The sequence below is a fragment of the Oreochromis niloticus genome, linkage group LG14, assembly GCF_001858045.2.
Source record: "Oreochromis niloticus isolate F11D_XX linkage group LG14, O_niloticus_UMD_NMBU, whole genome shotgun sequence".
NCBI classification, from domain to species: domain Eukaryota; kingdom Metazoa; phylum Chordata; class Actinopteri; order Cichliformes; family Cichlidae; genus Oreochromis; species Oreochromis niloticus.
In genome coordinates this window covers 40,119,285-40,141,628 of record NC_031979.2, presented here as the reverse complement: position 1 = coordinate 40,141,628, position 22,344 = coordinate 40,119,285, and the positions used below count along the sequence as shown (strand labels likewise).

The window sequence follows — 22,344 nt, the reverse complement described above, 5'->3', positions numbered from 1 at the left end:
TGTGATTTTACCGGTCAGGCGCTCTGCGGGCAGCTAAACCCGCTGTGTGTGTGACGTGTAGGACCTCCTCCTCCAACACACAAGCAGCAGTAATGGCGGACTACGACAACTACGATGAACGGGACCGGGCCTACGGCAGCTTCGGCGGCGGCAGAGGGTGAGTTTCCACCGCGCACGGCAGCTATGTCGTGTCCTCGAAGAACAAACCCGACCGGACCGTCGCCGTGTTTCCCGCTGCTGTCCGCCCCGAGTCAGGGGAGCAGGCTGTCTAGGCCCCGGAGCTCGACACGCCCCGCGGTTACTGAACAGGCCGAGCATGCGTGAGGGTATCCCGGAGATATCAGCCGGGAAACACCGCGGTCTCGTAGCTAACATGCTAACGGTTAGCGAGCGGCTAGCTAGATGGAGACAGTAAGAACAGGCTCTCCAGTGTGGCGTGGATCGCCCCGCAGCTTGGCGGTACAGATACCCACTCAGCGTGTGTGGTTGTGAGGCGGTGGGGCGACCGGCGGGGAAGGAGGCCGCAGCAGGTTCAGGTGGAGGCGGTGGCGGAGCTGCAGGCTGCCCGCATGGCTGCATCATGTGTCCCCTGCTGCACATTCATCCACGTCGCAGTCAGAGCTGAGAGTGGGAGTCGGTTAGAGCCGGTAGATGCGGTTACCGTCAGGTCAGCGGTTGTTTTCCGCTCTGTGGCACTGCATGTTGTTATCTGATTGCTGATAAACGATAAAAAATAAAAAAAAAACAGTGTTTTTTTTTCGTGGAGGGAGGGGGCTTCGGGATGTCTGCAGCACACAAAGCTTTAATATCAGCACAGGCAGGAGTCACCTGTGAGAAGATCGGACTGATGTTCTCTCCTTTATCACAGACTTCATGAACGGATTATCAGAATTCTTTTCTTTTTTTTCTTTTTTTTTTTTTTGCCGAAAGTTTGCTGAGATTAATTTTTGGTCGATTAATTGTTTCAGCACGTCTTTATTTCTGTTTCTTCGGGAGCACCGAATCAAATTTTAATCAAAGTTTAGAGACTGATGAAGAGTTACGGGGCTGCTTTTCTTCATCAGTTGTTCTGTCAGGAGCTGAATCTGATGAGAGGGGAAAACGTTGGGGCTGAAGTCTATATTTTAGGAGTGGAGGGAATTCCCCTCATTGCATGCTTCCATTGGAGCAGGGGAGGCTGTAGAGTTTGAAGGAGTCTGGGCAGATTGAGTGGCTGACCCCTGCAAAGACAATACATCAAACAGAAACCAGACTGAACTGGGTGAAGGTAATATCCGGTAAATCAAACTGTCCTAGCTTCTGCTTGAGCATCTTCTCAGAGCACCGAGGTCCATGTCGGCACATGTTGAAGTCTGTCTGTGTTTGAAACAGTAGGGGGTGCTGTAGTCCTGCAGGGAGGGAGCAGAGCTCCAGATGTTGATTGTTCTTCTGGTCGCTCTGCACCGCTGTCCTGAACGTTATTGGACCTCTGTCTGTGGGGCTTTTTTGTAATACAAGTGAAAGATTTATGTATAACTCTTTTTAGGACGATCTCCTGATGGCTCCAAAATGAGGCAGAGCGGACTGTGAGTGCATGAAGCTTTGTTTGAGGGTGTTAGACGGCTGATTTCAGATCTGAATCCAGACTGTTGCTTCAAGAGGTTAGCAGCTGGCTCCATGTCAGTAGGTCAGACTTTTACTGGTTCATAAAGAAGCTAAATAGAATCTATAAGAACCAAACGTCTATTATTAGATTTATGTTGTTTATATTAAATCTGTATCTGGGAAAACGAGTCCCAGTTTCCAGATATCCCATTTATTTTGAAGCCAAAGCTAGTAGAAGGTGTGGTGTTCTGCATGTGGCTGGCATGTCTGCTACTGGGAGATGCTGCTGCTGCTGGCAGCCTGTAACAAAGCCTCCAACAAGTCATTTAAAGCTTCATCAGTTTCTCTGCTGTTGCTGTGTTTAAGGAGAAAAGGTGGTGTGTGGGAGCAGCACAAATCTTTGCTTCAGTTTAAACGACTCCTGCAGGCAGTTTAAGGTAACACTTTTGGCGTGTGAATGTGGAAACACTGTGAGAGAAATCTAAGGAGCTTGGGGGCGAGCTTCTTGGATGAGAGGTGAACCGTCTTCAAGCAACTTAAAGAAGTCCAGACGCTTTTCTTTCCAAGCTCCTTAGACTACGATGACCTGGATGACTGAGAACCTTCACAGACACTGTGAGAGAAAACTGCTCCACGGTGAGGGTCTGTTTCAGCTTGACAGGGGAACCCTGTCTGAAATACTTTATTACTTTATTATTATACTTTATTACAAAGGTCATCAGGTCATCACTCATGTTCAGGGCTTTTTGTGGTGGTTGCGTAATATAAAGTGTTGCAGCACTCACTTCAAAGATGCTGTGTTAGGACGAATGCTGGAGGCTGATAGTGGGCCTGTGGGGGTGGGCGGTCCTTCTGTGGTCAGGCCAAACAGTCCGAGAAAGCCTCAGTTTGATCAAACCACAACACTTCAAACAGTGCCGGTGCTTTTCCTTTGCCAGCATGTTTTATATGCAACGCCTGATTTTAGCTGCGCGTCTGTATCATAGCAACAACAACCGGTCAGCGATGGATGCAAATCCAACTCCAAATAGCAGCGAGCAGGAGCCAAGCTGGCTGACTTTGTTCATGTAGAGCAGGCTGACGCGCTGCAGTGATCAGCTCCTACATTTAAACCCCAAACTGCACTTTCAGAGCTCCTCTGGCTGTGTTCCTGCTTCATCAGAGCTCCATCAGTGATCCAGGAGCAGCGATCCAGGTGCAGGGTGGAGCAGCACACAGCAGAGCGATAACCAAGTGGCTCAGAGTTTTGAATCGGATTTGTGGTTTATAATTGTTTCAAAGTTTGAGTGGCTACAGAGGATTAAACCAGCTGCTCTGAAACACACAGATCTACACTGGCAGGCATGCGGTAGCATGTCGAGCAGATGGAAATATTCTCTCATTTTTGGAGTTCTTTACCCGATAAGAACCCAACAGGACACACATTTACCGGCATCATAAACACACCACTCCCGACCTTTGAAGCGTCATAATTTCCAGTTATGAGTCCTTGATTATTTTTGTTGTTCAGTTGGTGGAAATCTGCAGATTTACCCGTTATAATAATAAGTTAGAGCAATAATTCCTATAAATGGATATAAAACTGAAGATGTGCACTTACATTACATATCACACATTCAACATGTCCCAGACCGCTGTTTGCTTCCACTAATGGGTTTGCAGAAATCACAAAAAACCACTCCAGACGCACGCTTTGTGATCTGATCAGCTGTTCCTGCACTTCCTACGTTGGAGCATACGTCATAACGTTGTGAGCATCAACTGTCGTGTGGTTTCATGTGCGCCTTTAGCTGTGAAAACAGGAAGTGATGTCATTTTTGCAGGAACTGTAGTTTCTTTTTTCCTCCACCAAAGCCTATCAAAGCTCCACTGGTGCTGTTGAAAAGTGGAACACTGGAAACAGTTTATTTTGATGCACGTGCTGTCTGTTAGTCAGTTTATAAAAATGAGTCTCAAAAATGAAATTATGAAGACTCACATATTTCCTGTGGTTGGAAACTATTGTGTGCAACTTTTCTTTCTTACAGTTTTGATATTTCTTATTGGTTTATTCCACTTATTAAATAATGTGTGTAATTACAGTGGACATTTTACAGACATTATTAAAGTTTGACATATAAGGGTTGTATTGATGCATAGCAACTTGAAATGCTTTAAAAATGTGTGTAAAATGTAAAGTTAAGATCTGGTGGATTTGTGAGATTATTGAGATTATTTCTGATCATTCATCAAACTACAGTATTTGGATATCAGCTGATCGTTTTTCCTTTCAGACAGATTTCCAACATTTGTCATATGTAGTAATTTATTTACTTGTTTACACTCAGGATGTTTCTCCGGTCTCTTTTTTTAATCTTCATTTATTGATCATTTTCATTAACGAGATCGACAGAGAGCCAGTATCGTCCGACTGCATCGTCTGATTTGTCAGGCTGTCCTTCCGTTTCACGAAACGACCGTGAACGAGCGACCGAGCTCATAAAGTCATTGGGAACGCATCACGGGGCCGAGGGCAGCTTTTAGGTGTTTCTGTCCCCGCCACTTCCTGTTTAGGCTCTTAAGCGAGCACTCCCAGTTTGGAAGACCAGTGAACTTATCGTGTGGAAAGTTGTCTTTAACTCTGCTCCAGTCTGAGCTCTATATCCCACAATCCTCTTTACTTGTGTACCTGTCTGACGATCCTCTGTCCCCCCTCCCATCAGGCCCCGTGGCGGCAGCGGTCCCGGAGGCCCCAGGAAGCAGAAGGAGCTGCCGACAGAGCCTCCGTTCACGGCGTACGTGGGAAACCTGCCATTCAACACGGTGCAGGGAGACATCGACATCATCTTCAAAGAGCTCAACATCCGCAGCGTCCGATTGGTCAGAGACAAAGAGACAGACAAGTTCAAAGGTTCGGATGGGGTGTGGGTGTCGGGGATGATGAAGTTCGCCTCGGGTGAAACTTCCTGTCTGACTGTTTGCATCTCTTTCAGGTTTTTGTTATGTTGAATTTGATGATTTGGAATCTCTAAAAGAAGCTTTGACATACGACGGCGCCGTGAGTATCTGATTTAATAAACCCGACGTTTTCTGGTTCTGCCACGCTGCCGTCTTGTCTGACAGGAACTCTGACCTCCAGTTATTAGGTGAAAGGTCACTGAGGGTGGACATCGCAGAGGGACGAAGGCAAGAACGAGGCGGCGGCGGCTTCGGCTTCAGGAAAGACGACGGTAGAGGTACGAGCAGAGAAGAAGAGTGCTAACGTGGTAGGAAGGTTTAAATCCTAGAGAACATGACACGTGCTTTTAGAAACGGGAAAGCTCTGAGGTGCTCCTCAGTGACCTGGAGCGGCTAAAATAGTTTTCACCAAATTTTTCACCAAAACATTTTTCTGCAGCTGATTTGCCCATAAATCATCAGTGTTCTGCTAGTCTGTGCTGATTGGTCAGTTAAGGATGCAGGACAGGGCATCCCCGCTCGATGGCGCCCGTTCCCAAACGATAGCTCCAGCAGACGTTAGTAGAAGCTTCAAGTGTTTGTTGGTGTTTCCTCTGATTTATTGTCCAGTGCTCATCTGGGGGCTGCTGCTGTTGTAATTTAGCACTTTATGAATAAAGTTGAACAAGTTAAGCTACCAGGAGGCGGGGTCTGCTCGCGACACGCCCCAAACTGTAATGTATCAGGGAGGTCATGTGGTGCTGGGACTGTTCCTAACCATGTTTCCTTGATCAAGGCCAAGAAAAGGTGGTTAGGATAAGTGATGAGGGCGTAGGAAAAGGGAGGAGAGGTCCTGACGTGTGCTGGAGGCGCCGTCTGGAAGCGGGCGCCGGTTGAATCTGATTCAGATTTAAGTCCAGCCTTCAAGGAAACGCAGACGAAGCATGTTTGATGTTGCCCTGTGACTCTGAGGAGGAGGACTTTTCATCTTTCATGCTTCATTTCTTCATCCTCACCTCCACAGACACGTCCCCTTTTCCTTTCACCTCCCTGCTGGTCATAGTCACCTGCAGTTAGGTGGAGGCCACCTGACGCCTCCTCCTGCTGACCTTTCACCTTCTTCGGTGTTCAGAGTGCTGCTGCTGCTTCTCTCTAACCCGATTGGCTGATGGACCACTAACAAGCTCCGCCTCTCTAGTGTAGCCCCTCCCAGCAGGAGGTGCTGCCACCTCCTCTGTTTTCTTTCATTTCAATTCCTCTCCTCCTCTCCCCCCTCCCCCCTCAGTGTTAAACTGCCCCGTGTCCTCTGCAGGACGAGGAGGCTCTCGAGGAGCTCCCAGAGGAGGAGGAGGACGCGACTCCCGTGAGGACTTCTACGACCAGCCAGGAGGAGGTGCGGTCAGAGAGTTCAGCAGCTCAGGTTGGACAGCATCGCGTTCCAGCGGTCAATCAGATCACTGCCAGCTGGGCTGCGGCCAATGGGACGGCAGGAAAATTTCCTCACCCTACAAACTTTTTTAAAGCAGTAAAACTAAACAAAGTAACATTTAGACGACCTTTGCAGACGTGCACTGCTCTCTGTTTATATTTATGATGTCAGGTCATATTATGATTATTGCTCTGGTGGTGAGGTGGTAAGGGAGACTAACGTTAGAGGCTAACACACCAAACAGGAAGTGGTAACTACTGTCTCGCTCCGCCTCCTGAAGCTGCTGGACACACCCTGTTTTCCCCCATCATGCCCTTCACCTCAACCATCTCATATTCATTTCTAGGTCTGGGACTCTTTCAGGGCGCCTGTGACCATCTATCTCAACACTCACCTGTGTGCGCGTCTGTCTGCTCACCTGTCTCTCTGCAGGTTTTAGAGATGATGACTACATGGGGGGGCGGGGTCGAGGTGGTGGCAGTCGCCCTAGTGACAGAAGGGGTGGAGGTGCAGGGATGGGTCGCTACAGAGACGGACCCCCACGCGGAGGAACGACAGACTTCAGGGAACCGTCTGAAGGTGACGTGACTTCCTGTTTTGTTTTGGTTTTTTAACCTTTTCAGCAATGCTCTGACACAGGTGGATTAGGTGTGCTAAAATATGGCAGCGCTGTATCAGCAGTGACTGTGACACAGATAACACAAACAAAACAATTAGCCAGGTGCTAACAGGTGTGTACGTCTTAGGACCCGCCTGTTGCACAAAACCAGGAAGAGGAAGGAAGGCAGTGAGAGTAGGAGGGGTCATCGCAGTAACAGAATCCTGAGCGGATGATCATCCGGTTAGCCAGTGAGGTGTACAGCTGACACCCTGAGCAGAGAACACAGCAGCGTGACATCAGCACAGCGTCCGCACATACCTGTCTGTGTTTCTAGAGGCTCCCCCTGGTGGCCAGCTTTGCTCCTTCCTGGGAGTGTCCCACACAGGGGTTAGAAAGAATAGTGTTTCCTGCTTGTTATAGAAACATTTCCTCTGGAAAAAAGCTCAGTTTAAAACTTTGAAGATTTTTCCTGACTGGAAGTGAAATGTCAGTTGATTTAAAAACAGGAAGTTCCCCGGTGTGCACTGACTGTCTGTTGTTATGTGTCTGTTGCAGAGGAGCGTGCACAGCGGCCTCGGCTGCAGCTGAAGCCTCGGACCGTCTCTGAGCCGCTCAACCAGGTCGCCAACCCCAACTCCGCCATCTTCGGCGGAGCGAAGCCGCGAGAGGAGGTGATATCAAAAGAAAAACCATAAGAGACTGAAGGCCGCACGGCCGTAGGGAGGGAGGGGGGCGGGGGGAGAGGGAGGTTAGGGGGGCGAGAGCGAACTTTAACCAAGAAACGCCAAACGGGGTGATTTAGACGTCACAGTTAGACCTTCTTGACAGACGGCCAGCTAGCGAGCGAGCGAGCGGACGCCGCCCTCCTCTTCTTCTTCTTCTTCTTCTTCTTCTTCTTCCTGTTTGAGTTCAGTTTGAGCAGAATATTTATTCTTAGTGGGAATAAAGACGAAACGCACTCTGACACTCTGATCAGTAATAAACCTGTAAACACAACACGGCGAGCAGCTCGTCAATGCATGTTCCGTCTTTGGGTTTCTCTGCCCCGCCCCCTCACCACCACCTCCGCTATCTGTGATGTCATACCCGCTTTGTCCTGTAGCCCCGCCCCATCCTCTTCTGGGTCAACGGTTGCCCACATTTACTCCAACAGAAAGAAGCTCGGAGGTTAAACCTGTAAAGTCTTTTAGTGTTTCTTTTTTGTATTTTATAGTTGTTGAACTGTAGCCCCGCCCCCTCACTCTGATTGGTTGAAAATATCCGCCACTTTAGGTGTTTTTTTTATCATTGGTGTCTTCTGTTGGTTTGGTTAGGGTTGCAGCAGCTTGCCCTCCTGGGTGGGTGGGGTTTAATGCCTGGCTCTAAGCAAGCTCTGCCCACTCAGGTGTCTATAGCAGACCCACTTGATGGAAACGTTTCCTCTAAAATAAGTAAAGTACTAAAAAGCTTTAGACTTCTGTTCCCATGATGCCCTGCTAGCAGAGACAGGTGCTGCATTCACTGTCTGCAGAATTTTACATGAAAAATCAAAAAACGGTGCATTCAGGTGCGGGAGACGGCTCCTCGGGAGTCATTAAATCCTACTAGTTTTCCTGATTTATGACTGTGGAAGAACAGACCCTGAATGCAGCACAGTTTGAAAAGGCTTCTCTGATTGGCTGTGTTCTGTCGGGTTTGCAGCAATGTGGCAGTGTCCTGTCCACTCAGCTTTAATGATGCCTCCCACACTGAACACACAGAAGGGAATCTTTTCTGATTGGTCTGTTGATCCACACTGAAAACTCTTATATTTTTTTTAATGTAATTTAATTTTTTTTTTTTTTTTTTTTTTTTTAGCTCTTCCCGTTTGATTTTTAACTTTTCCTGAAACATTAGCTCTGAGTCACCGTTCGGCTTGTTATGAGTTGAATGATTATGAACTGTTCTCTCAGGAACCGCTTCATGTTTTTGTAGGAAAAAAATTACCAGCTTTTATTTAATGTTGGTGAAAATTTTAAGGAAGTGTTGTAAGACAAGTTTGACCACCAACGGCAACGACAGCAGAAATAAGGGAAGACACTGAGCCCGGTCTCTATTGATTCTGTCTCCGTTTATTTGATTCACAGGTTTTTTTACAGGCTCATTGAGACTAAATGTGCGGGAGTGTTCTCAAGCTTCATAAACTATATGTGCAGAACTGTCACTGCTTTAACGCCGTCAGGCGGTCCCGTGCGCTCAGATGTTTCCTGTTCAGGCCCACCACTAGGAATGGGTCCTAATGGCACTGGTTCTGACATAAACGGTAGTAATCAGACCGAAAAGCAGCGCACATTTCGGTGCTTTATTTCTGTGGGTTTTTTTTTTCTTCCTGAGATGTCATACAATTTGGATTCTAGCCAATCATTTTACCTTTCCAAGGATAGTAGGCGGGGCCAGGTACGTACGTTCTTTTAGAGCAGAGCTACAGATTAAAAATGCCCAAGGCGAAGCGGTCAAAAGTCTGGCTGTACTTCACAGCAAAAGGTGCAAACTCAGCAGCCTGCAACAAGTGCTTTAAGCTGATACTGTGATACTGTCAAAGGAGGTAACACCTCAAATCTGATGAAACACCTGGCGGCGCATAGCAGGTTTTTTAAAAGCCAAGAAATGCACCGTGTTTGATAGCTTGCTGCGAGACCTCACACCGAGCACATCTACTGCGGGTGTGGTGCCTGTTATCGGACCCGGAGTTAGCAACATCCCCCAAAAACCCAAAGAGGAGAGTCCTGGCCCCCTAGCCCTGCCAGCGTAGCAGAAATGATGAGGATGATGATGGCAGCAGCAGCCGTTCTTCTCTGGGCTAGTAGCTTAATGTTGTTCGTGTGTAATTTACGTTGAGTAGGCTAACCACATTATTACATTAATGCATGTAAGGTGAACTAGCAAACACCGTCGTAGTTACATGCAGCTGTCTTCTTGTTTGATAGAGTGATACCATATATGTCCTGTAGCTGCAGAAAAGGCTAACATTGTTCTCTTTTTACAAAAAAAACAGCTAAACATGAGAGGTTTTTGGACAAAGTTTGTATTTTCCATTGTTTAAGCACCGGTTCCAACCAAAGGAGGTATGTTGTATCAACAGAAAAGGCTAACTTGGTTATCATTTTGCAGAAAAAAAGAGACTGCTAAAAATAAAAACATAAGAGGTTTTTGGACAAAGTTTGTGTTCTCCATTCTTTAAGCACCGGTTCGAGCACCGTTTAAGCACCGGCACAGTTTCAAAAGTACCGGTTTGGCACCGGTATCGGATAAAACCTAAACGATACCCATCCCTACCCACCACACTCCAAAATCTGTGAGAAGCCTCCATTAGTCTCTGTACTTTGTAAAAGATGATGTCAGAGCTTCAACTGTGCTGTCTTACTTGCACTGAGCGAGGTTAAATCACTGACAGCAGCTAAAGCAGTGAAAACGTTCTGGACTCTAAATGGTCCCTCGAATCCAGGAAGACGATTTTCATTCATAAAAAAACGTGGAGGACAAAATAAGTTCAAAGTGTTTTTCTTAACTTTTATTTTTCCCTTCCTTTGCTCCCCTTTTTCATCTCTTCCCCTTTTTTCTCCTTCCATCTGTCTTTGATTACAGCACTGAGTCATTTAAAGCCGCCACCACAGATCCCAACCAGACGGTGGCGCTAACACGCCGCGTTGCCGACAGAACAGAAGAAACCGAAAGCTTTTCTCTTTTTCTTTTTTTTTTTCTTTTTTTTGTGCTGTTTGGTGGTTTCAGTGTGGGTCAGACGCCAGCGTCCACCGATAAATTGTTGTAAAGTTGATTGTGTACAATAAAGATGGGGCTTTGGTCTGGAACCTGTAACTTCTGTGTGTTTCTCTGTGGCCCGACAGGAAACTGGCTGTAAACCCGGCCCAGGTGAGAGCTTTCAGGTGTGGGTCTGCATCGCTTTGACATCATGTGTTTTTTGTTTTTCTTGGAGGTAAAATGCAGAAACATTTTCTGAATAAACAGCTGTTAGAACTTCCCTTTCCTTGAGTTTATGGCAATAAAACTGTCTTCATCTTCGTCCTTATACCAACCCGAATGTGTTTAATTTCAGGGTGGGGGAGGTGGGGGATTGATTCCTCATTACATTTTTATTTTTCTTCCAAATGAAAGAAGAATAAAGAATAAAGCTCGTTCTGTTCTGCCTCTGTTTGTCTGTGTCGCTCTGATGAGCAGCTCCTGCTGCGGTGACCGACGTTAATGTTAAACATGACCACGGTTTACACCTTCATCGGGTACACCTCTCCGGCACCTGGTTGGAGCCCCCCCCCTCCTTCAGTTGTTGCTCAGAGGTGACATCATCACACACCTGCTGGAGGTGCGTCCGGAGTTGCTGCAGGACCTTGCTGAGGGTCTTTGTGTGGGTGAGCTCTTAGAAAGTTTGTTCAACATCTGAAGCGGTTTCACTCATTTCTAAAGGTATCCTGACTTCAGCTGTTTCATTTACAACTTGACGAAAGGTCACCTGGTACAAACTGAACTCTCTAGACAGGTTTAGAAAGTCACAAGGTCTCAGTACTCAAACTGGACGTCGGCATGAAGTGGCAGGTTGGCTCTGAGAGTAAAGGGTTTGTTCCGAGAGCTCTGAGGCCTCGCTGAGCAAGCAGCGCTCCTATTTCTGTTCATGTCCACCAGATTGAAAATTGGGACCAATGTTGGAACCGCTGACATCAGTGGGTGTGGGAGGGGCTACTGCAAGGAACTCACCAATGATGGTCCACAGGTTTTGATCAGACTTTCTACAGAAGTCTCAGCTTCCACTACATTAATAATCGGCTCTGTCCCAAACCCAGCAGCAGGCTGCTGACAAACAGCCTTCAACTCGATTTAATTTATGTATGCATGTAGCACCAAACCACAGCTACAGTTGCCTCTGGGCGCTTCATATTATAAGGTAAAGACCCTACAACAGTGCAGAGAATCCCCAACAATCTCACGGCTTGAGTAAGCACGTGGCAACAGTGGTAAGGAAAAACCCGTTTGAATCAAGAAATTAAACGTGCAGATCAAAAGAAGGGAAGCACACTTTCTCATACATGATGTATGTATCTGTAACCAGGCAGAATAAACTCCATCACTCATTAAACCGGTGGTTCAGTTCTGACTCGTAACATATATTTTGCTGTTGTGGGGTAAAGGGGCGGAGCTGAGAAAATACAGGTGTGCTTTAAATGAGTTTCTCCAGGTTTCATTCACTTGTGTGTCTAATGTCCATTCAGTTTGAGTTTGACATCTACTCGTTACTGTGGTAGATGTATTTTATTATACTCACACCATCCTAAATGCATTTGGAATTATTTCCTTTGAACTCAGTAATCCATTCAAACTGAGCTTCACCTGTGGGCGGGGCCTGTTAGCACAGGTAATCATCCAACCCTGAGGGTAATCGATCAGGTTACACCGAAATAAAGTTCTCGAAAAAAAGTTCAAAAACGGTTTCTGCTATTTTAAATAAGTCAAAGTTGTAATTCACTTGAGTACAAATGCTGGCGTCCTCCTCCGGTGTGTGTGTTAGTTAGCTATCTGAGAGAGTGTGTGTGTGTGTGTGTGTGTGTGTGTGTGTGTGTGTGTGTGTGTGTGTGTGTGTGTGTGTGTGTGTGTGTGTGGGGCCGGCCGGCCGAAGTCTTCCTGGTTGCCTGTGTTGTTGTCTCAGCCCTCGCTGTGTCTCTGTGCTCCTGTTATTCCTTCACTTCCTCCTTCAGGTTGTCGTCATGTTGTTTAACTAACTAGCAGCTGCTGGTTAGTGTTTCTTAACTACCATCAACTTGTCCGGGAGTTAGCTATCTGCTAGCTCTAGCAACCCTGTCATCAACAGGTAAGACGCCTCATTACGTCGGTAACCGACCCGGCTATTTGTCAGTTAACCCGTAAAGTGAGACCGTTTAACCCGGTCTAAGTGTCCGAGCTGCTGTCTTCTGTCCTGCTCTGAGCTTCTTTGAGTCTTCGCTCTTTTCAAACTTCTCTAACCAGCCTAGCGTTAGCATAGTTTTTAGCCTCTTAGCAGAAGTGGGTACTTCCCGGACTTCACACGCCGGACTCCGTTAACAAACCGTCGGATTTAAAGTCCTGTGGCTCACCGGTAAGTGTATAATCATCTCTGAACAAAGAAATTCGGACTTCACGCCACTTACATGGAGACGTTTTCTCATTCGGCTCACAGATATAATTAAACAATGCTCATTTAAATGGCACGCCAACTTGAATACCGATGAAGTTTAGTCGGAGCCAAGTTTGTGTGCCGTTTTGATGATTTATTAAATACGACTCTTGAAACTTTATGAAACATAAAGCCGAATTCATCAGAACATTAGTGGGAATATTTCAACAGTTTTTCCTTGGTGTTTTTTTAAAGTTGGCGACAAACGCGACACAAACGTCCATTTTTCTTATGGAATTCGGCTAACTGTCACCTGTGTACAAAACAAAGTTGTTTTAGCCATTTACAGTGTTTATTTCAGGAGAACAACAAACCTGTAGCGTAAAATACTGAAGTCAGACTTTAATATCAGTAGTTCCAGTAAAATGTGGTCACGTGTCTTTGGATAAAGTTAGATTAAAGCTGTTTGTTATGGGGACAAATATGAGTCATGTTTATAAAGAGTGCAGCTCTGTGAAACGTAAAGCAGAATTAATGAGAATAAGAACAGCGAGCTGTTTTTAGTTTGTATACGACTTTATTATTGAGCGCTAAGCGAAAGAAACACAAACATGTCAGTTTTTCTTATGGAGTCTGGCAAACGGGGAAATTGTTTAAATGACCAGAAATAATCAGTGATAATTAAAGATAAGGTCATTAAAGCTGTGGAGGGTTGATGAGGACAGCACTGACAGGTTCAGCTGCTTTATAAAAATGACTGTTTACAATTAACGTAACTTTATAATTTTTCTTTTTGTTTCAGTCGGTTTCCAGAGGTGACTTTGTGGTTTCAGTTCAGTTTTTACTGTTTAAAGTGTTTACTTTCATTCTAGTTCTTTTTTTTGTCATGTGAAACTTTAAAAATCTAAATTTTAAAATATTTCACGTTATAGTAGAAATGCCTGAGCAGTAAGCAGAGGCATCTAATCTGAAGTTAGCATTAAATAAAAGCTGTTATTACGTGCTGAGAATACATTGAGAGATTCATGAGTCGGTGAACTGTGTTGAACTTACAGTCACAGCGACTGTCTTAATACCTGTTGGATCACCATGGTAACTGATGCTGAGCGCAAACTGGACTAGAGCAGGTGAGGTTTAGTGTAACCTGCTCAGCAGGAACACTCAGGTGGGCTGTGGGATTCAAAGCTCGCCCTCGCGCCGCCATCAGCCTGATACAGGCAGGATCCATGCTTTCATGCCGTCAGACCAGGCAGCATTTTTCCATCTTCTGTTGTCGTTTAGCAGCTTCAGTTTCCTGTTCACAGCTGGCAGGTGTGGCACCCGCGGGTCAGCATACTGGGGTTGGTTACTTGAGTTCCTGTTGCCTCGCTCTCAGCTTGAAGCAGACTGTCCATTGTGTTCCGACATCAGCGAGTCATTGTCTCCCAGAGAGCTGCCTCTCACGGGACCTTTTCTCACATTCTCTGTAAACTCAGAGATGGCTGTGTGGGAAAATCCCAGCACATCAGCAGTTTCTGAAACACTCTGATCCATGTGTCTAAATGCACAGAGCTCCGGTCGTGTGATTGGCTGATCAGATATTTGTGTTGACGAGCGCTTGAAGAGATGTACCTAACAGAGCGGCCGTGTATGTTTCGGTACGAGCTCAGTCTGGTCAATCGTTTTTGTCCTCCACACATCACACTTTATTTCACTCACACTGAAGTGTGATCATCATTTATCATCTTTATTGATCTCCGTCCCGCTAACACTGTGTGATTTGAGTAGTGGTGCTGTATCACTGCTCTCATGTGAGCATGCTCAGAGCCAGAGTGTTTTAACAGGGAAGTTTGATAACTCCATCGTAATGTGTGCTCTGCGGTTTTCCGTTTTGTCCGTCCAGCTAGCAAACCTGGAAAAGTCGGAGCTGCTCTATGACACAGACCTGCAACAAGCTGCTGATCCTTAGTTAGGATCGTTGTGTGTTTGCATACACACCACACCGCTGCTTGTGTCCCACTGAGGAAGGAAAATGTTCATATGATCGAGCTGAAAAGAGCAAATGAAGCCAAACTTGTTTAAATTAAAGGCTTTTATTGTGAAGGACTCAGAGGAACGTGTTTTTAACTCCATAAACCTGTGTCTTTGTGTGTGTCTTTGTGTGTGTCTCAGCCATGTTTGCGTCCTGCTGTAACTGGCTCTGTATGGACACGGCCGATGTGGATCAGCCCACTCGAAGCGACAGACGTCATCAGTCCTACACCAACTCGGCCTTCACCAACCAGCCGTCTTCTCCACCTGAACACACCTGTAAGGCCTGCGGGGGGCGCCTCGACACACCTGCCAAAAAGGTGAGTGAGTGATTTTTCCAGCCCTGAGCCTGCAGCTGCCGTGAGCTCCTGTCTGTGGACTTTGTTCTCTCAGCTCGCTGTGAAATCTATTGGTAGCACGTCAGAAACTAGCTCAGCGATGCGCTGCCGTGACATCGCCTGAATAACACACAGCGGGCACATGTCAGGGGCTCACAGGGTCCTAATACGGGGGGCAGCGGGCAGCGTTTATCCTGGGAGGGTCACGCTGACTGAAGTAAGTTCTGGACCACGTGACAGATTTTTGGGTCCTTATTAGAGCCAGTAGGACCACCTAAAGGCTCCATATAAGTGATTATTACATCAAATACGCTTTCTTTATCGCAGACGTTGGGAGGTTCCTGTTTGAGGAGCCAAAACATTAAACACAGATCACTTGAATCAGGTGAAATGGTTCATAAAATAGAAACACTGCAGATGCTCGGCTCTCTCTTTGTTTTCATCCACTGAACTCCCTGCCCCGCCTCAGTCAGGTTAGCCAGCTGTGGCGCTTCCAGAAGGTTCAGCCCGTTTACTTCCTTTCTTATGGGCCGGGACTCAAGATGGAGAACGCCAGAAATCGAAGCCCTCGAGCAAACTTTGCTGGTGGACGGTGCACGGATAGGCTAACCTCATGTAGGGACACATTGTTGGAATAACATGCAGATTTGGGAGTTCATCCCAGGAACAGAGCAGGATGCACAACTCTGGCTCGGTGCAGTAAGTCAAACCAGCCAATCAGCAGCTTATCTGTAATGTAGTAAATGAAGGAAAAGCTCCGGGACACTGAAAGTAGCACACTCACTTCCTTGTTTTGCTTTGTGGTTGGTGCAAAACCCAGAGCAGAGATTTGCTGAAGCGACCAGGAAACAACCAGGAGCTGATTTAAAAACCCCACAGTGGACTTTGTGTTTGTGGACATTTTTGTTTGTGGTCTGTTTCTGTGGGTTTCGGGCTGTTGTGCCTTTAAAAGCACAAACATCGTCTGTGTGGTTTGACAGTCTTCTGGCTGCCACCACAGAGGAAAACGTCTCTGTTGAGCCTCCTCAACTGAACAAAGTACTGTGACACAAACTTTGACATTAGCCTGCGTGACTGGGATGAGACCATGTGGTGACTGAGCTGAGCTGGAAGGACACACATTACTGATGGTATTAATTGGACTTTTAGGTGTAACCACTCATTAACTGAAGGTTCATTCAGTTAATGAGTGGTTACAGTCTAGCAGTAAACTGTCCAAGTCTGACAGGCTGCTTTAACCTTTGATCCCTTCAGTCTTCTCCTCCGGGTCTAAATCAAAGTTCAGAGTGTGTTTTATGATTTGTCATGTTGGGCTGTGCAGAAGAAATCAGATCATTCTGTATTTTTAAAAATCCCGTAACAACACCTGTCGCCTCACGGTGGTTTATGTTGGACTCCATTCATCACGGAGGGAACGTCAGCCTGTGTGGGTCACAAAGAAGGAAACTAAGACTGTTATCCCCACAACTGTGGAGGACGTCACTCTGACCTCATAGAAATTGCTGTAAGACAACAATCACTAATGCTGGGTTGCCTAGCAACACATATTGTTTACACATATTTTAAGGCTGGTGTAACACGAGCCACAGCGAGCTCGATGACACTGATAAATGTACGGCAGGCAGTAGAATAATTATCGCAGGGCTGAACGGGTCAGAGCAGGACGGAGGAGTGGACAGGTCGGTTTGCAGAGCAGCAGGGCGGAGAATCAGACGGCGTCAGGCCTGAGGAGAAGCGGCAGCGTGCACCGTGTGATAACCTTCAAACACAGGCCGCCAGCAGAACTGAAACCAGCTGTGAACAGCTACTGTGCTGTTTGTTCATCATTTTTATTCTAATATGAAGTTTAACTTTGTCATCGGTAAGGAAATTAATCACACACACACACACACTCTCTCAGAGGTCAGCAGGCTGTTTTTTCCTCACAGATGCTTCAGATCAGTGATTTTGTCCATATTAGGTGTCGAGCGTTCTGATTGGTGCCTTGTTGGTGTGATTGACAGCTCAGGTCTGTCTCTGTGTTTCAGCACGTGTGCGTCGACTGTAAGAAGAACTACTGCAGCCGCTGCTCCGCCCAGCAGGCGCCTCGGCCACGCCTCTGTCACACCTGTCAGCGTTTCTACGGCAACCTGCTGGAGCGAGCGGAGCTGATGAAGCTGAAAGTGAAGGAGCTCCGGGACTACCTGCACCTGCACGAGGTTTCCACCCACATGTGCAGAGAAAAGGTAACGTATGCGCAGTTTCGCACTTCCTTATGAGATGTGCACGTATTCTTCAGGTGGGAGGTGTCAGTGAGACGCTGTGGCCTGATTGACCGTCGTCACGGTCCGTCGCACTCATGCAGTCGCTGGAGTGTCGTTCCTCCTGCTCTTTGCATTCAGAACAGGGAAGAGGAGGAAGAGTCCGACCGGGTGCTGGCATCAGAGCTTGAGCGCTCCAGCTGCTCGCACACAGCGATGAAGACCTCTGATGACCTCTGCTTCTGTTGTTGCTGGAGAATCTGTCATCTGTGAGGCTGGCACAAAGCAAAGCTGAAATATTTGGTCTCCCGTGGGAGCGCACTCCTCTCTGTTCACATCTTTGTGCCTGAATACAGCGCTGTGCGTTTGGTCTGATGATGTTTAACCCGTAAAGACTCGGTCTCTGTGCTGTAGCTGTTTGACACTGCCTCCTGGTGGAGGTAAACAGCCGGTCTGTGGGCTGCTGCTGTGTGTGCAGAGCTTAGTCCTACAGCCACGAAGAAGAGCGAAATGCTGTCATCCAATAGGCCATTGAAGCAGATGTCAGGTGTAGCACATCTGCTGCAAACTAGCTGACATGTCGCGTGTGTGTAAAGTGTCACGGGTTTACATGATCCAATGATCGGAGACTATCAAACACTGCACACACACACTGGGCGCTCACCTGGTCCTGCCCTGTGGGATGCAGGCGGATTTCAGAGGGTTTCTTTGGTGGCGGTCTCGATTAAAACTCGAGAGTTTTTGCTGCTGAATGATTTAAATGATGAGTTTGTTCCTGCTGAATCGGCTGCTGTTTCTTGTTTGCAGGAGGAACTGGTGGAGCTGGTTCTGGGTCAGCGGCTGTCCCCGTCGAGCAGCTCCGGCCCCGAGACCACGGGCACCGACCCGCCCTCTGTGACCTCTCGCTCGCCAGCACCTCGCATCTCCACCTCCACTCCCGAGCCACCCACACCTACGCCGACTCCAACTCCTGAACCCCCACTGCACACCCCGAGGTCCCAGCCCCACCCACAGAGACGGCCCCCGCTGAGCCTGACATTCAGGATGAAGACCAGGTAAACTCAGAACCGGCCATTAAGTGTCCAATAATGAGAGAGAGAGAGAGAGAGAGAGAGAGAGCTCAGAGTGAGCTTATTTACTAGTTCTGTTTTCAAACCCGAGTCTGAGTCTGGGTTTCCTGAGTGACTCTGTGTCTCGGTTCAGACCTGGGACCCCGAAGAGGCCCCGGTTCCTGGCCGCAGGGCATCTCTGGCCGACCTGACCTGCCTGGATGACATCGAGGCGCTCAGTGTCCGGCAGCTGAAGGAAATCCTGGCCAGGAACTTCGTGGACTACAAAGGCTGCTGTGAGAAGTGGGAGCTGATGGAGAGAGTGAGGCGTCTGTACCAGGACCAGCAGAACCTGCTGGGTGAGAGAGTCCACTGTTAACATGAAACAGGTTTAATACATATACAGAGGGAGAGCGCCCCCTACAGTTAAGCTTTGATGGTGCAGAATGGCAACATTTAATGATACTCAAAGAGAACAAAGGGCACTAAAATTCAAAAGGGTAGAAAGTGATTTTGAGTTTCTCCTGTTTGGTTCACATTTGCACCAAATCCAGTTAAAACACTGTGCTACAGTTTAAATTTGATCATTTGTGATCACAGACGTGAAAAATAAGTTTGAGTAGGAAAAGTTTCCTCACGAGCGGACGTCCTCTCGTCGCGGGGGACGTCCTCTCAGTTTAAAGAGGATGCTGCACACAGGCCTCCGTTCCTCAAACACTCCAACAGTTTTCTTGTGTTTCTGTTTTGCTTTCAGCTGCCAACGCTGTGAACGCTTCAGGTGAGTCTGTGACGTTTTCCCTAAAGCAGACAGATCACACCAAGTAACGCTGACGTCACTGTTTACATGCCGGTTGTCGCTCCTTCGTCTCCAGAGTCGGGTGGTGTTGGCACCGGAGGTCTGGAGGAGAACCTCTGTAAGATCTGTATGGACTCCCCCATCGACTGCGTGCTGCTGGAGTGCGGTCACATGGTCACCTGCACCAAGTGTGGAAAGAGGATGAGCGAGTGCCCCATGTGCCGCCAGTACGTCGTCCGAGCCGTCCACGTCTTCCGGTCCTGATCCTGGCTGAGGCTGAACCCAGGTAACCCGACCCAGACCTGGCAAACCAGTTTAACCCAGAGCGTGCATCCAGACCCAGTTTAACAAACTGGACGCTGCTACTTTAACCAGTCTGATGTTATTCTGGATTTAATCGAGTCTTATTAAAGTAATTTTTTTTCCTTCTTTGTAGGACCGACTGCCTCCAAAGCAATAAACTGTAATCAGGTCTTTCTGAAGGGAACTTGACAGAATGGGCTTTTATTTTGATAACTCTATTTTTCTAATGGAAATCTAATGTGCAGTATGACTGTCTGAAGACGGTGAGACGCAGCCTTACCCCACCTTCAGAGCTGCTGTTTAGATGCACACACTGAATGTACAAACTCTCACTGCGGAGGATGTCCATCGCACATTTGTGAACTAATTGATTAAGATACCACCGTGCCTTCATCACCTCGTCACCGCCTCGGTCTGACCTGCGGCCATCAGCCTGCGCACAGCCAGGCAGGAATCTACCAAAGCAGCAGGTGATGAGAACCAGAAAGTCCTCACAGCGCCTTCAAGTCCACACTCGGTCTGCGTTCTTATCACAGTCATGTTTACGCTGCAATAAGGAAGTGAAGCGAACAGCAGCCGGGCCTGTTTGGTCCCACAGTGAGCAGACGGCTCTCAGCCTTCAGTGTAATAACAGCAGCATGGACACAGACAGCAGCTTCAGTGTGCTCGATACAGAAAGTTAATGATGCATTCTTCACATGAAACCGTCTGTTCAGCCAGATTTCTATTTTACAAGTAGTTTGCATAATTACCTTTTTTTTTTTTCTTTCTTTTTTTTTTTTTTTTAAAGGAAATACTCAGGGAACCATCTTTAAATATCTATTTTTGTCTGAATGGCAGCCTAAACCTGGAAAGATGTTCCCGTTATTGTTACAGAAGGAACATCTGCAGCCACGTCTCATATTGACACTAAATTTACCCTCAGTCACTGTGTCACTAACAGGAAACCACAGGAACATGAAAACCAGTATACTTCTAATTACCATTTACAGTAAAGTCCAATCGTACACCTTCACATATGTGACATCATATCATAGCAGGAACCAGCAGAGGGCAGCACACACATGAACTAAACAAACTCCAAAGACGGGACCAAATGCATAACGTGGAGCCGGCCCGGCGCTTCTCCTGACGTCCGTGCACACACTCACATTTCTGACTATTTTTAGGGCAACAAAGAAGTTCACGATGAAGGATTCCGACTTTGGTGGAGAAATTTCAGGACGCCATTCAGAGTCGGTGCTGATCACAAAGAACAAAGTCGGGGAACCGCGATTCCCAGCTAACGTGTTGACGTGTAAGCGCTTGCAGACTCAAAGGACAGATTTCTTCCTGAAACATGATTCCTGGTCTGGACCTCCAGCTCTTCATCCTCTCTGCCTGGAAACGACACAAACTGGAGGTTTGGGCGAAGCCGCAGCTTTAAATGTATTAGCAGGTTTACTGCAAACAGCAGAGGCCCTGAAATGCTTCCATGAGGGACTTCTTATTAAAGACAGAGGAAGACTGTTTGTGTGTTATTGAACTTTTAAACTTTTTGGATTTAAGTTGACTTTGTTTGCACTAAACTGTTGATTTTAAACTGTTTTTCTTGTAGAATGAGGTTTGCAGGAGGACTGTTTGTCCTTTTCCTGAGGTTTTTATTCTAGTGAAATCACTGTTTGATCTTTGTGAACATTTTGGATTCAGATGGTGTGTTACTTGCTGGCCTTTAACCTGTAACTTCTTCCTCTGTGGTGCAGCGGGATCATGCGAGCTCAGCTGTGGAGCTCACACTGCACTTTGGTTTCTGCCACGTTAGAAAGAGTCTCGTCTACATCGCAGCTCTGAGAGCTTCTAGCTGAAATTTACACAGGAGCTTGTGTCTGTGAGCACGGTGAGGTGGGGCCAGTGAAAGCAGCACAGCTGGAATGTAAACCTCTACTCCAGCTGTTTCCTCAGTAGTTCACTGGCTTCGAGCTTTTTAAAGGACACTGTGATCTGCAGACTTTCAGTTTTTACTTTAGCTGCCTCACGTTGACCTGTCTTCACCTCCGTGTTAGGAACCTTTATTTAGACTCGGAGTGTTTCCGCAGCTACCTGTGAGACACATTTTTACAGAGCGACAGGAAGCTTTAGTTTTCTGAGTGAGCTTTGCATCATATTCTAATAAAACTTGATTTTCATTGAATTCTCTGTCCTGTGCTGCATTGGGTTTATCGGGGGGTGCTCAACATTTAGCTGATTAAACTACTTAAGGCGGAGTTTTTATTTTGTGACTTCACATAAGAAGCTTCGCAGGTCAAAATCAGCCTAATTTGTGCTTCTCTAGTCTTGTATGTGCCCCCCGTAGTTCAGCTGCTTTAGCTCTGATGTCCATTTCTGGAAGCCTGCCGAGGGGCAGCACAGGTGTGCTGCCTGTACTTGCAGGCTGTGAGGAAGCCTGTGATCTGAGGGATGACTCCTAATTACATCTACCCCATATTTTAAAAACATCTGATAATAATACTGCTTTAAAAAATGTTTACTGGTATACGTTCCAAAGGTGGAAATCAGCACCCCAGAGTTAAAAAAAAAAAAAAAAACCGACTCCACTCAACATTTTCTGTAAATTTCTCTAAAATGTGAACTAGATGTGGTTTCAGACCCGGTAACATTTACAGTATAAAGTCACACCAGGCAGCAGGATGCGTGAACGATCCCTGCAGGAGGGGTTTGGGAATATTCATATGTTCAGTTCAGTGTCCAATCCTGCTTCCAGGTGACCTGGAGACAAGAGACAGCACACTGAGTACATATAGTACAAATATATATGTGTGAGAGATGCTGTTTAATAAAGTAAAGGGCAGCGACGTAGACCATAATACAAATATGTGAATGAAGATGCGACCACCGTCGGACCTGCCCACAGGCCAACTCTGTTATGCTTTGATCACTGAACGTTGTCTCATCAATAATCAAAGAAATAATTACATTTGTAGATT

The 22,344-nt window shown here is 46.8% G+C and overlaps 2 protein-coding genes across 4 annotated transcripts; both read left to right on the top strand.

The window, feature by feature from the left end:
• eif4h (eukaryotic translation initiation factor 4h) lies at positions 1-10,581 on the top strand. 3 transcript variants are annotated; one of them, XM_005474936.4, is made up of 8 exons: positions 1-157; positions 4,287-4,474; positions 4,557-4,621; positions 4,703-4,799; positions 5,813-5,893; positions 6,362-6,508; positions 7,086-7,201; positions 10,134-10,581. In XM_005474936.4, the coding sequence occupies exons 1-8, from the start codon at positions 93-95 to the stop codon at positions 10,137-10,139; spliced, it is 765 nt and encodes a 254-aa protein (XP_005474993.2). In that variant the 5' UTR covers positions 1-92; the 3' UTR covers positions 10,140-10,581. The 3 variants fall into 3 exon arrangements, with proteins under 3 accessions (XP_005474993.2, XP_005474992.1, XP_013129089.1); XM_005474935.3 differs by having other exon boundaries at positions 5,813-5,920; XM_013273635.3 differs by lacking the exon at positions 5,813-5,893.
• Positions 10,582-10,757: 176 nt separating this feature from the next.
• Positions 10,758-21,945, top strand: rffl (ring finger and FYVE-like domain containing E3 ubiquitin protein ligase). Its single transcript, XM_025898113.1, is given in 9 exon segments — positions 10,758-10,912; positions 14,797-14,975; positions 17,021-17,218; positions 18,041-18,254; positions 18,257-18,288; positions 18,437-18,641; positions 19,037-19,060; positions 19,155-19,364; positions 19,515-21,945. Coding segments are annotated over 7 exon segments (1,038 nt in total). The 5' UTR covers positions 10,758-10,912; positions 14,797-14,798; the 3' UTR covers positions 19,343-19,364; positions 19,515-21,945.
• Positions 21,946-22,344: the final 399 nt, after the last annotated feature.